This window comes from Leptodactylus fuscus, chromosome 3 (genome assembly GCF_031893055.1).
Source record: "Leptodactylus fuscus isolate aLepFus1 chromosome 3, aLepFus1.hap2, whole genome shotgun sequence".
Classification (NCBI taxonomy): Eukaryota; Metazoa; Chordata; class Amphibia; order Anura; family Leptodactylidae; genus Leptodactylus; species Leptodactylus fuscus.
Window position 1 is genome coordinate 139,202,039 of NC_134267.1, and position 12,898 is coordinate 139,214,936.

Consider the following 12,898-nt stretch of genomic DNA (forward strand, 5'->3'; position numbering starts at 1 on the left):
TAGCTAGTTTTTCTTTCATAATATCTGAAGTAGCTTTAAAAAGCAAATCGGTGTTAGCTTTATATGGCTAAATTTAGGTAAAATTCTATATACAATGTTTATATTATTTATGCTGAAAGTAACTTTTCAAAGAATATATCATAATAGTACAATTTTTTAATAAAGCAAGCATCTCTCCCCGTGTGTTTAATAGTTCTTGATTCTTGCCAAAGTACAATAATTGATAGTTAATATTCTACCTTATCGATCAAGAGAGAGAAAAAAAAGTGCATTATTCATTTTTCTTTCTTTCTTATCAGAAGATAAGATATACCCTCAATTATATTAGTTCATATATTTTTAAAGACTTCAGGTTCGCATAAAGCCACTTCAAAACAATATTGTTACTAAGGATGGGCGACCCTTACAAGATTATTTTGACGAATATTTGTAAGATTAGTCTGTCTTGCTTGTTTAAGAAACTGGAAGTGCTATTATTATACTCTTGGGCTTTTACTTATTATATGTTGAGGTCTGTAGAGACCCCAGAGTATAATAGTGATCCGGGGGTGATGCACTTCAAAGGTTTTGGGTTTGGACAAGCCCACAACTTTTGAAAAATTCAAATTGAGACTGAGGCCCCGCATTGCCGAAGCACAACCATTTTTTGCAGATTTTGCAGTGTTTTAATGAGCCAAAGCCAGGTGTGGATGGAGCAGGAAGAAAAAGTATCAGAACTTTCTATATATTTCCATTTCTTTTTGTAGCCACTCCTAACTTTGGCTCAAAAACACAGCAAAATCTTCAGCAAAAAAAAAAAAATGTGTTCCCAAACGTGGAGCCTCCGCCTGAATCTGATTTGATCTGATTTGGCTTGCAGAACCTTGATGACAAGCCATAATACATAAAATAACTACTAACACATTGTGCATATTGCAAATCAGTTTGTGAAACAGTGCAGCTATATTTTCTGCAAGACAACAGAATTCAGGCTGATTTATGATTTACTGTTGGACTTAATTTTATTGATAAGAGGTTACTTTTCAAGAACTATCTTTCATTCTTGTTTATGTTAAAACAATATACAGTATAACATATAGATATAACAAGTGATGCAAGTAAATCGTAGTGTTATCTGATAAATAAGTTTTACCAACTTTTAGAAATATTGTGTATTGTATGCATTGACACAATTTTTTAAAAAAAATGCTAGAAGATGCTAAAGCAAGTAAAATAAATGAAGTCTAAAAATTGAAAGATTGAAGACTGATTTGTAAGATCCAAATTTAGTAGGATGAGTAATAAATATGAGAAATAATATCAGAGTTAAAATATACTATGCATTGACAGCTCTATCACTATAGATACACACATGTATAGATGTGTATGGATATACAGTGGCTTGCAAAGTATTCATACCCCTTGTCTAGTTACAGTCTAGTTAACTTATGATTAGTAATGTTAACTACTATGCTAAATCTGTATATCCACAGTGATTTGCAAAATAATTCTTACCTATTGAACTTTTTCAAATTTTGTCACAACCACAAATTTTAATGTGTTTTATTGAGATTTTAAGTGATAGACCAATACAAAGTAGCACAGAATTGTGAAGTGGAATGAAAATGATACACGATTTACAACATTTGAAAATTCTGAAAAGTGTTTCGTGCAAAAGTATTCAGCCCCCTGTAATCTGATACCCCTAAATAAAATCTTATTTATTAAAAGATGACTGAACCATCGTCTCAAACAAGCCCTCTTGTCTCTTGTGTCACCCTATTTCCTCATAGAGTATAAACTCTCCTAATCAGGGCCCTCACTCCTAATGTTTGATACTTAATTCTTTGTCACATTGTAATGTCTCATATTGTCTGTTCATGTAGCATCCGATTTGTAAAGTGGGGGTACCGCTGGAAATATTAAGTTGAAATAGTAAATAGTGATAGATCAAATTGTGTCTGAGGATACAGTCAATAGCAAGTCAGTGAGACAACACCTGAATTCTGAGCCTGTCCCACTGCATCTAGAATGGTCAATGGCAAGGAACTGAATTAAGTCACTGTTTTTCCCTGGTTTGACAAACCAGATATGGTAATTAATAATTGGTTCTGTAGAAATAGGGATGGGCAGCTATATCTGGACAAATACCTGTTTTTTGGAAAGTGGAGCTTAATAATTCCTTCTAGTGGATCCAAATAAATTCAATCTATCAGTGAAAATATGCATACACAAAAAAAGTTTTGAATTACATTTGGAACTTCCATTTTAACGCTGTAAATATAAAAACTTTCAAAGTCAGAAGCATTTATTTTAGATTTCTGCATTTAAGCAAGTGTATCTTAAACTGTCTCAGAGCAACAGTGATTCATATTTACAAAAGATACCACTAACAAAGAATTGCTAGCTACCTTTGTTGTACTTTTAATAAGGCGTCCTGAATAATATATGCCTTTGGTTCGTTTAGATCTGTCGAAAGCTTCATTTATTTAAATTGATAAGCCTTATATAATGTGACTGGCAATGACAATATGTCACTTGCTGGTGCTTTATGAAATGTCAAGCTTCTTAATTGCATCTATTCAGCTTGTAGAGAAGAAATAGAAAAGGGCAGTAATCTAGAAGGCAAAAAATTATATCTTTTTATGTTTGACTCTTCTTTTATATCTGAGGCATATTAAAGATTTGCTTCTTTTAAGATAAAAAGAAATGTTTAAAGGATTTGATAAGTAATCACTAATATAGGGTTTTGCTCATATGGCATGAACCTAACCCTGGACAAATATTGCAGGCATGATTTTATATATTGTAATAGGTAAGCCTTTTTAGATAAGATAATCCTTTAATAGTCCCACAGTGGGGAAATTTCAGTATGTTACAGCTGCAAAGTAATACAGATACAGGATAATACACAGTAATATATTACAGGACACACATATGCTGAGAAAGATATACTAGGAGTCCATAGCAGCTAAGGAACAGAGAAGAAAGAAGGAGGACATTCAGTCATTTAGTTGTCTGTGCGGAGTGATCTCCGCTTGGTCTGATGTAGATTATACAGCCTGATCGCGGTTGGAAGGAAGGACCTGCGATAGCGCTCCTTCTCACACTTGGGGTGAAGCAGACGGTCACTTACAGTGCTGCCAAGTCCCATCAGGGTCCCATACATGGGGTGGGATTTGTTCTCCCGAATGGAGGTCACCACAGACAGTATCCTTCTCTCACCCACCACCTGTACTGGGTCCAGGGGGCTCCCCAGGACAGAGCTGGCCCTTCTGATCAGCCTGTCAAGTCTATTTCTGTCCCTGGTTGATATACTGCTCCCCCAGCAGGCCACACCGAAAAAGATAGCTGAAGCAACCACTGAGTTGAAAAAGGCCCTAAGAAGTGTCCCCTGGACTCCGAAGGCCCTCAGCCTCCTGAGCAGGTAGAGTCTGCTGTGGCCCTTTCTGAGCAGCGCCTCCAGGTGATCAGCCCAGTCTAGTTTATTATTGAGGAGCACACCCAGATACTTATAGGTCCTGACTATCTCAATGCATGTCCCCTGGATTTCCACCAGGGTCGGAGCACTCCTCCGTTTACTAAAGTCCACCACCATCTCCTTGGTCTTCCCAGCATTAATCCTGAGATGGTTTTTAGTAAATCTTGTAAATCAGAAACTGGTGCATATTATAGCCCACAATATTTTTAAGTGGTTTTGGACTTTGAACAACTTGTACAAGCAGTTTACAAAAGTGAGATAAGTAATTCAATACAGCAGCTGAATTTCTAATTTTAGAATAGAGACTGCTCAAATTTTTGCTAACTGTAGTTCAGAAACTGAAGGTATCTTAGACTCTTAAACCTTAGTTAGTTTTATAGATAAAATCAAGCCGTTAGTCTTTAAAGGGGCTCTATCATTAGTGAAACGTGATTTGAGCTAGTGATATTCCTGAATAGCCTTTAAAAAGGCTATTCAGATGCTTCTACTCGTTTTTAAAAAGACCCTCCCATTTTTATTACATATTGGTAAAATCGATATGTAAATCAGCCTCTCCATGCACCCTGAGCGTTCCCCCAAGCCACCGTGCACCACCAGCGTCATACTATGAAAACGTCCCTCCTTTGCTTATGCTCCATGATTGCCCTCCTTCTCCATTGTTCTCTTGTGTGCTTTCTTCCATTGTACACAAGAAAATGGTGCTCGGGCATGTGCAGTAGCGCTTGGAAGGGAGTGTTACTGCGTATGCCCGAGATTTAAATGCGCAGGGATCAAGGCTACAAGAATGGAGGCGGGTACAACAACAGAGGAGGAGGGCAATCATGGAGCATAAGCAAAGCAGGGGGCGTTACCAAGGTATGATGCAGGGGGATGCATGATGGTTTGGGGGAGCGCCCAGGGTGCACAGAGAGGCTCATTTACATATCGGTTTTACCAATATGTAATAAAACAGAAGGTTTTTTTCAAAAACGAGTAATAGTGCCTGAATAGCCTTTTTAAAGGCTATTCAGGCATATCACTAGCTCAAATCCTGTTTCACCAATGATAGAGCCCCTTTAAGGATAGTACAGTTTTATATGCAGTAAACAAGTAGTATATTTAAATATATGAAAGTGTACTATAAGTGTGTATTTCTCTTTCTATCCCCATGTGTTTATTGTGTTTGTTTCTACGCTTTGTTAGTCTACAAAAAAAAAACCCTATGTAACGCAACAATAAAATAGAAGACAAGGCTTGGTGAGAAAAGAGATGCCAAAGCAACATACAAAATTTGCAAGTGTACTTAATGAACACGCTGATGAATTTATCAAACTGTTTTCTGGTATAGAGGGATGATATTTTAGCACAATTTTGGCACAAGGCCCTTAATTGAGTCTAACGTGGCGCAACACATATTGTGTGCCTTTGCTCAGATATTGTGTGAATGTGAGCAAAGCAGGGTGGTGGCGCTTCAGTCTGAAATATCTGTTATATATGGAGTGAGTTATAATGGAATCTATGCCAGTTCCAGGGCCGGTGGAGATCCAAGGAACATGTATTGAGATAGTCAGGACCTATAAGTACCTGGGCGTGCTCCTCAATAATAAACTAGACTGGGCTGATCACCTGGAGGCGCTGCACAGAAAGGGCCACAGCAGACTTTACCTGCTCAGGAGGCTGAGGGCCTTCGGAGTCCGGGGGACACTTCTTAGGGCCTTCTTCAACTCCGTGGTTGCCTCAGCCATCTTTTTCGGTGTGGCCTGCTGGGGAAGCAGTATATCAACCAGGGACAGAAATAGACTTGACAGGCTGATCAGGAGGGCCAGCTCTGTCCTGGGGAGCCCCTTGGACCCAGTACAGGTGGTGGGTGACAGAAGGATACTGTCTGTGGTGACCTCCATGCGGGAGAACAAATCCCACCCCATGTATGGGACCCTGATGGGACTTGGCAGCACTGTAAGTGACCGTCTGCTTCACCCCAAGTGTGAGAAGGAGCGCTATCGCAGGTCCTTCCTTCCAACCGGGACCAGGCTGTATAATCTACATCAGACCAAACGAAGAGCACTCCGCACAGAGAACTAATGATTATGAGGATGACCATGAGGTCTTCCTCTTTCTCTTCTGTTTTTTCCTTAGCTGCCATGGACTCCTAGTATATCTTCTCTTCTCAGCTTATCTGTGTCTACGTCTGTAATATATTACTCTGTATTATCCTGTATCTGTATTACTATGCTGCTGTAACACGCTGAAATTTCCCCAATGTGGGACTATTAAAGGATTATCTTATCTTATCTTATCTTCATGAATAAACAGTACCCTGCACCTGTCGGGGCCTTTATTAATCCTGGAGTAGGACACACCACTCTTAATAAATCTTCCCCGATGTATCTAGAGACTTGAAGTCTTTACCTATATTTCTAATCTATGTATCTGTCTACCTATCTTTTTTATATCTGTTCATCCATTCATCTAACATTAATAATGTATTCAACCATCCATGTACTTGCCTAAGCAGAAAAACCAAGTAAATAATAAGTGATTAAAATTTGTAGGGGCTCCTGATTCAGTATCCTATCATAAGATGCATAATTTCTTTGTGGCACCAGTGCAGACTAAGATGAAGATATGAGAATCCATTAATCATCCATATATGCTGCACTTCAGTCCATCTCAAAAGCGCCTTTTTAAGCAAGACTTCCCCTGACATGGATTGACAGGCTGTAGATATGGTTTAAAGGGAATTTGTAAGGTCCTGAATGCCCCACAAACCAATAATTGTGCTATGTATGAACAAATGAAACAAATCTAGGGATCTAATGGTTCATGAAACAAATCTAGGGAGGTTTGCCCATATCTAGTGGTCATAAACCAAAGAAGCAATGCAGAAATAATATTCTGTCCATGGGCTTGCCAGAATGGTCGACAGTACATCGGGGATGGGCCAGATTTGGAACTATTATTGGTATTTTGGACTTGACAAACTCCTTTAATAAATATTAATTTTAACATCTTCAGCTTACTTTGCAGTGCTGCCTAATACTTTATTTTCTTTCTGTTTAACATAAATTATACTGCAAGATGTATTTATTAACATACCAATTTACTTAATTTATAACTAAAGTACTTCAGCTGTATGACCTTTCATTGTAGCTGTATAAATATATAAAAGCAAATTTATACTGTATATTATTGATTACTCTATTTTGTTCTGTAGCGTATAAAATGTTATACATGAAGTAAATGATCTGAAACACATGAGGACTATCAGTCATGGGGCATGAACTGTATAGACAGCGGACATGCACAAGTCAATTTCCATGAAATAGTGTATTGGAAGGCAAATGCATAAATAATTGACTATATGCTTTATTTAGGCAGATAATTGTATATCTTTACTCTGTTGTCATAATTAAGTATGAAAATAGTCAAATACCGTTCTAGCGAATTCTGAAATTATAGGAAAAAAAAGCAATAAATTGCACGTTTACTGCATGTTTACTGTGGTTAAACTGTCTAATGCTTTGTACATTTTGTACAGCTTAATGCATCCGTAAATGTAAAGACAGTAGCATAAGGGCAGCAGCTTTAACCCCTTTCCAACATCCTCTGCATATTTATGGCAGATGTCTGAACTTTAAATATTGCACCCTAATATGAGTTGGGTGCTACACAGACTAACTGTGGGCATTTAACTCTTTAGATGCCTTTGTCAATTTTCACCCAGGCATCCAAAAGACAGTATGTAATAGAAGTGAAGGTATTTTAGAATATACTGCAATAAATGAATATTGTAGCATATTGTATTGGTGATCAGGCCCCCTAGTATTTAAATCCCCTAGGGCGGGGGTCAGCAACCTTTGACACTCCAGTTGCTGTTAAACTGTTTAACTGTCAACATAAAGTACTCACCGTTGTTATGTATGTCAATTTTGTAGATTTGAGAGAAACAACTTTGAGCAGCCCGGGGAGCTGCTCAAGTAGCATGGGAGATGTCATAGCAATAGAAAGTTCAACTCTAGAGATGAGCGAGTAGTGTTCGATCGAGTAGAATTCTGCCAATCAACGCTGGTTCTTCTCTTACCTTTAGAAGTCTTCTCCGTGCAGCATCCCCACGGCGTCTTCCGGCTGTAATTCACTCTGCCTAGGCATCCGGCCTAGGCAGAGCCGACTGCGCATGTGCGGGCATGCCCTCGCATGCGCAGTCAGCTCTGCTCAGGCGTCGGACCGGGCAGAGCCGACCGTGCATGCGCAGTCGGCTCTGCCTAGGCCCCGATGCCTAGGCAGAGTGAATTCCAGCCGGAAGACGCTGCGGGGGCGCTGCGCCGGGAGAAGACTTCAAGGAGAATCCAGCCCGACCATCACTCGTGGACTTGGTAAGTATAATGTTATCGAATTTTGTGTACCCCTGAAACGAGCATTTCCCCCCCATAGACTATAATGTGGTTCGAAATCCGTTTGAACAGTCGAACAGTGTGCGGCTGTTCGAATCGGATTTCGAACCTCGAACATTTTAGTGTTCGCTCATCTCTATTCAACTCCCACTGTGCAGGATGCCATAGGCAGGAGATGGAGTCTGAGCAGCAAGAGCTGCGGCTATAGACATGTCCCTAGAGAACCATATGCTTGGGATAGCTGGTAGACTCCCTTACATAGTTAGTTACATAGTAGATGAGGTTGGATGAAGACATCAGTCCATCAAGTCCAATCTGTAACCCTACAATCCCCTATACTGTTGATCCAGGGGAAGGCAAAAAACCCCATGAGGCTCATGCAAATTGCCCCATTTCAGGGGAAAATTTCCTTCCCGACTCCAATCTGGCAGTCAGTTTCAAAACCCTGGATCAACGTGTCCTTAAAATCTAGAGTCCATAACCTGTTATATTTTTATTTTCAAGAAAGGCATCCAGGCCCTCTTTGAACTTGTTTCCTTGAAAGGAAGCTTTGAGGGCATTATTCATATCCTTTTTATACCTTGCGGATGCTATGAACAAAATTGATCACAGTCAGAACTGGATGTTATTTTTTCTTTTATTTGTATGATTATTATTATTATTATTATTATTATTATTATTATTTTAATCTTGCCTAAGGGTATATCCACACATACATCATATTGTATTTACTGTTCGCATGCAAGATTTTTTAAAAAATTTGTGGCGCCACACATTTTCAACAAGTTTTATCCAATCTCATCACATGCTGCCCCTCTCCTTCCTCCCCAAAAAACACATAGAAATTAACCTGCTGTACAGAGTTAAAATACTTAGCATTTCAATACTTCCTGGATTTTCCTAATGGATTCCACCTCTTTCAATGCAGCGAGATGGTGAATATGCAGCAATATCTGTAACCAAGTCCCCATTTAATAAATATAGATTTTGCTGTGATTGACCACAAAATTTGTAGCAAAGTCTGCAATATATTCCTTTTTATTGTTTATATGGCTGTACCCTTACTCAGTACACAATCACCCTCTTGCAGATGATCTTAGAGACATAACTAATATAAATGCATTATTATTTCAACATTTATATCCATCATGAGATACTAAGTGGCATTGTTTTTAATGATCTAGGTAATTGTACACCATAGGAACATACATTATGTCACATGAACATCTGCATATACAGGAACATATCTTATACAGTAAGCCGTAATATAAAATAAAAGTCTTAAAACAATTTCCTTCATCCTTTCTTATCTACATTTCCATGTGCAAAATGCTGTGTTGAGTGTTGAGCTGAACTCATATTATGCTATTGCTTCTCAGCTGCCTTTTTCATGTAAAACATTGATGCATATTTACTGTTCACAGAGATAAAATGTAGCAATTAACATAAAAGACAAAGGTATCATACGGATGTATTAATCCTGTGTCACATTCCTTGCTGTATAATTAAGTGTATGTTCCTTACATCCATATGACGTTCTTTTTCTGTATACATTGTAGATTTTATTCTTTTCTCCATTAATGTTGTTTTAGCTTCTTATTTTGCTTCCAGGTACACTTGTATTAGTTCTTTTGATCTCCTCACGAAAATGGTAATTTACTCAGTTTAAATACCACATTGCTTTATATAAGCATGTGTGACCTTAGGAGCCAATTGAACTATACACATATTACCATACTATTCATCTCCTTAATTTATACATGTTCAGGGACTTTAGATCATTTTAATACTCTGCTTCACAGTCCACTGAAGTGGTCTTTAGAGCAACTACTAATAATTTTAATCCACCACACTGATATGTCTTTGTTCATCTTCTCTCACCTCTAATGTTTTTTCTTTTCCTTCGGTGCAGTTGACTGCACACATTGCACACATCTTGTTGTCTCCTATAAATCTTCCTCATTGAGGAGAAATTGTTTTAGAAATATATATCTATATATATTAAAGATCTTTTGCATTGAACAGAAATTGCTTTAGAAAAAAAAAAAATAAAATAAAAAAAAAATAAAAAAAAAAAAATAAATAAATAAATATATATATATATATATATATATATATATATATATATATATATATATATATATATATTGTATGGCATCTGCGTTACTGTTACAATGAATGTGAAATTATGATATGATTATTAATAATTACAGTGTATATGTTGGTTATGCAAGATTTTCTAACAAATAGGAAGCTTCTGAGCAATAACTAGCAACATAAACATAAATTATATTATTATGCAGTATAAAGCACTATAAACACAACATTTATATATCTTTAAAATACAGGATATATATGATTGCCTTCCAAGATGCTTAAGCAATATAAGCATTATATGATATGCTCAGGAGTGTAATTATAGAGATAGCGATCACTACCAGGCCCAAGTGCCTGAAAGAGCCCAAAGACTTTACTATAATGTAAGAATACTCCAGTATTATATATAAAACATGGTAAATGGGGTCCCAATTACAGATTTTGCATAGGGGCCCCGGAGCTTTCAGTTCCATCTCTGGACATGCTACAGATATGTTTAGAGTAGCTGATCTCCAATTTGGTGAAAGATGTTTCAAAAGTAATTCAACACAATCTCACAACATGCTATCAAAAGTCTTGAAACACAGCAAACACAGATAGGACAGTTAGGGCTCATTCACACGGGGCAATAGGGGGCGTATTTTGGCGCTGAATCCACATCAGAATCCGCCCCCCTCACAATAGAGGTCTATATAGACTGCTAGCTTACTTTTTTCCGTGAGTAGCATGTTGCCGCTCATGGAAAAAAGAAGTGAGCTGCCCCTTATTAAGGCAGATTCCGTGGCTGATTCAGCCCCGGAGTCAGCCTCGCGACAGCACCCTGCGGCCTAGGCCCATTCATTTGAGCCTACTCCAGAGCGGGAAGTCACGACTGTCGGAATCCGCGACAGTTGTGGCAGGTGCATTTTGGCCCTATTGTGACACGGCTTCCCGCGTCACAATCAGGAACAAATTCCACCAACTCATGCCCTGTGTGAACTAGCCCTTAGCATATCACTTTGTGTTAACTTGTCACGAAACCATATCCAGCCAAGAAGACAGGTAAAAGAAGACACACATGTATAAGCCATATCAACTTTTTTTTACCCCCAAATTTAAGTAGATGGGTGTGACTTTTGTGGAAAAATTAGTTTCTTAATGTAGCAAAAATGAAAAACAAAAAGTAAGTATAATGTTGAGTCTATATTTGCAGCACTGTTTACCATGTTTATGTTCCAGTTTATGTGGCGGTATCATGTACACAGGGGAGACAAGTGTCTTGTTTGCTGGTGTGTGACTGCTGAGATCATAAGTTATTGGATAACATGGGTCTGCAAGTTCTTTGAGTGCCTCATGCTTAGCCATTGCTCCACTCAGTCCTATGGGATTTCTTTGACAGCGATATATTTGTCAGTCCCATAGAAGTGAATTGAGTGAATTGAGGATGTACTGTACAGTAATGTATCATTCACATGTGGCACAGGACATTTGAAGGCTTCTGATTTCATGACTACTGCAGGTCACAGGGGTTGAACCCCAGGGATCAGACTCATCTTTAATAGTGCATGTTTAACTAGTCAAGGAAGCAGTATTCTAACAATACTAGATACATTGGAACATCAGTTAATATCAAGGAGACAACGACTTTATTGTTGCCTATTAATAATTAATAAGAACAAACCACTATGTGTTTTATTTATTAGCTGAAGGGGCATGTGGTGGAACTTTGAGAGGAACCAGCGGCATCATCTCAAGCCCTCATTTCCCATCAGAATATGAAAATAATGCTGACTGCACATGGACTATACTTGCTGAGCCTGGCGATACAATTGCTCTGGTCTTTACAGATTTCCAAATGGAAGAAGGATATGACTTCTTAGAAATCAGCGGAACTGATGCTCCATCAATATGGCAAGTAGCAAAAACAAAATTTATTATCTTGATAAGGAATTGACATCGTATTATACTTGCATAATATTTAGTACATTTTAGCTAAAAGGTCATTGAAATACATAGATGGACTAAATGTATGAGTTTACAAGTTGGAGGTAAGTGGACATTTTATGTCCTACATGCTGGCATAGATTTTATATATAAATTAATTGCTCGATTTGTATAGAGTGTATTTATATGATTGAAGCAGTGAATCTGGAAGCACTGTTAGAGATTGGATCACTTTTTTCAGTGGATTTATCTTTTTTTATGATAGCTGATAGAGAGGAGAATCCATTAGGGGCATGAGACATGTAGAAGTGGTAATCCAGTTGTGTCTAGATTTTTGCCAGCTTATGGACTCCATTGGTTCAGTGATGTGTGGTCTCGTATTGTTCAGATCCTGTAGTTGGGAGGGGCAGATACACTTGAGTCCTTAATATAGTCCCCCAGAAAGAAGGGTGTTAGGTCTGATGATCAAGGAGACCAGCACATCATTGGTTCATTGTTGTTTGTAATATATATGTATATATATTTATATATTGGATAGATAGTATGTCTTTATAAATTTGCTATATGCTTTTGGTTATGAATACTGAGGTTATAGCATTCCCTTTGGCATTATGGTGTATATCTACATTATACAGCCTGACGGCACCTGACGGCAAGTAAGGACACAAGCTATTGTACTGACAAATTTTAGTTACTTTTTGTTAGTTACTCATATTATTACTTTTCCTTCATGTAAAAGATATCAAGGTTTTGTTCAACTTGCACTCACTAAAGGAATAAACAGTAAGGCCAATATAGATATGTGTTTTCCCTTACATATCCCCTTAGCTGAAATTGTTAAGCTGTTTTTAGAAACATAACATGGTTTTGTGTCACGTTATCACAAAGTGAATGCCAACTATCCTATTTTTGTCTATACATGATCACCCAATTGGAAAGGTGGTATTGCAGCTTTTGGTAGCATGTTGTAATAGTGTGTTGAAATGGAATTAACCAAATTGAAGATGAAATAAGATAATCCTTTAAATAAATAAATTCGGACTTATAC

General features: G+C 37.8%; 1 protein-coding gene across 1 annotated transcript in view; it reads left to right on the forward strand.

Annotated features, from left to right (window-relative positions):
* Positions 1-12,898, forward strand: part of CSMD1 (CUB and Sushi multiple domains 1) — a 1,381,920-nt gene that overhangs the window by 654,339 nt on the left and 714,683 nt on the right. Inside the window, exon 5 of the mRNA XM_075268411.1 lies at positions 11,610-11,817. Coding sequence (XP_075124512.1) covers positions 11,610-11,817 — 208 coding nt within the window. The remainder of the gene's footprint in view (positions 1-11,609; positions 11,818-12,898) is intronic.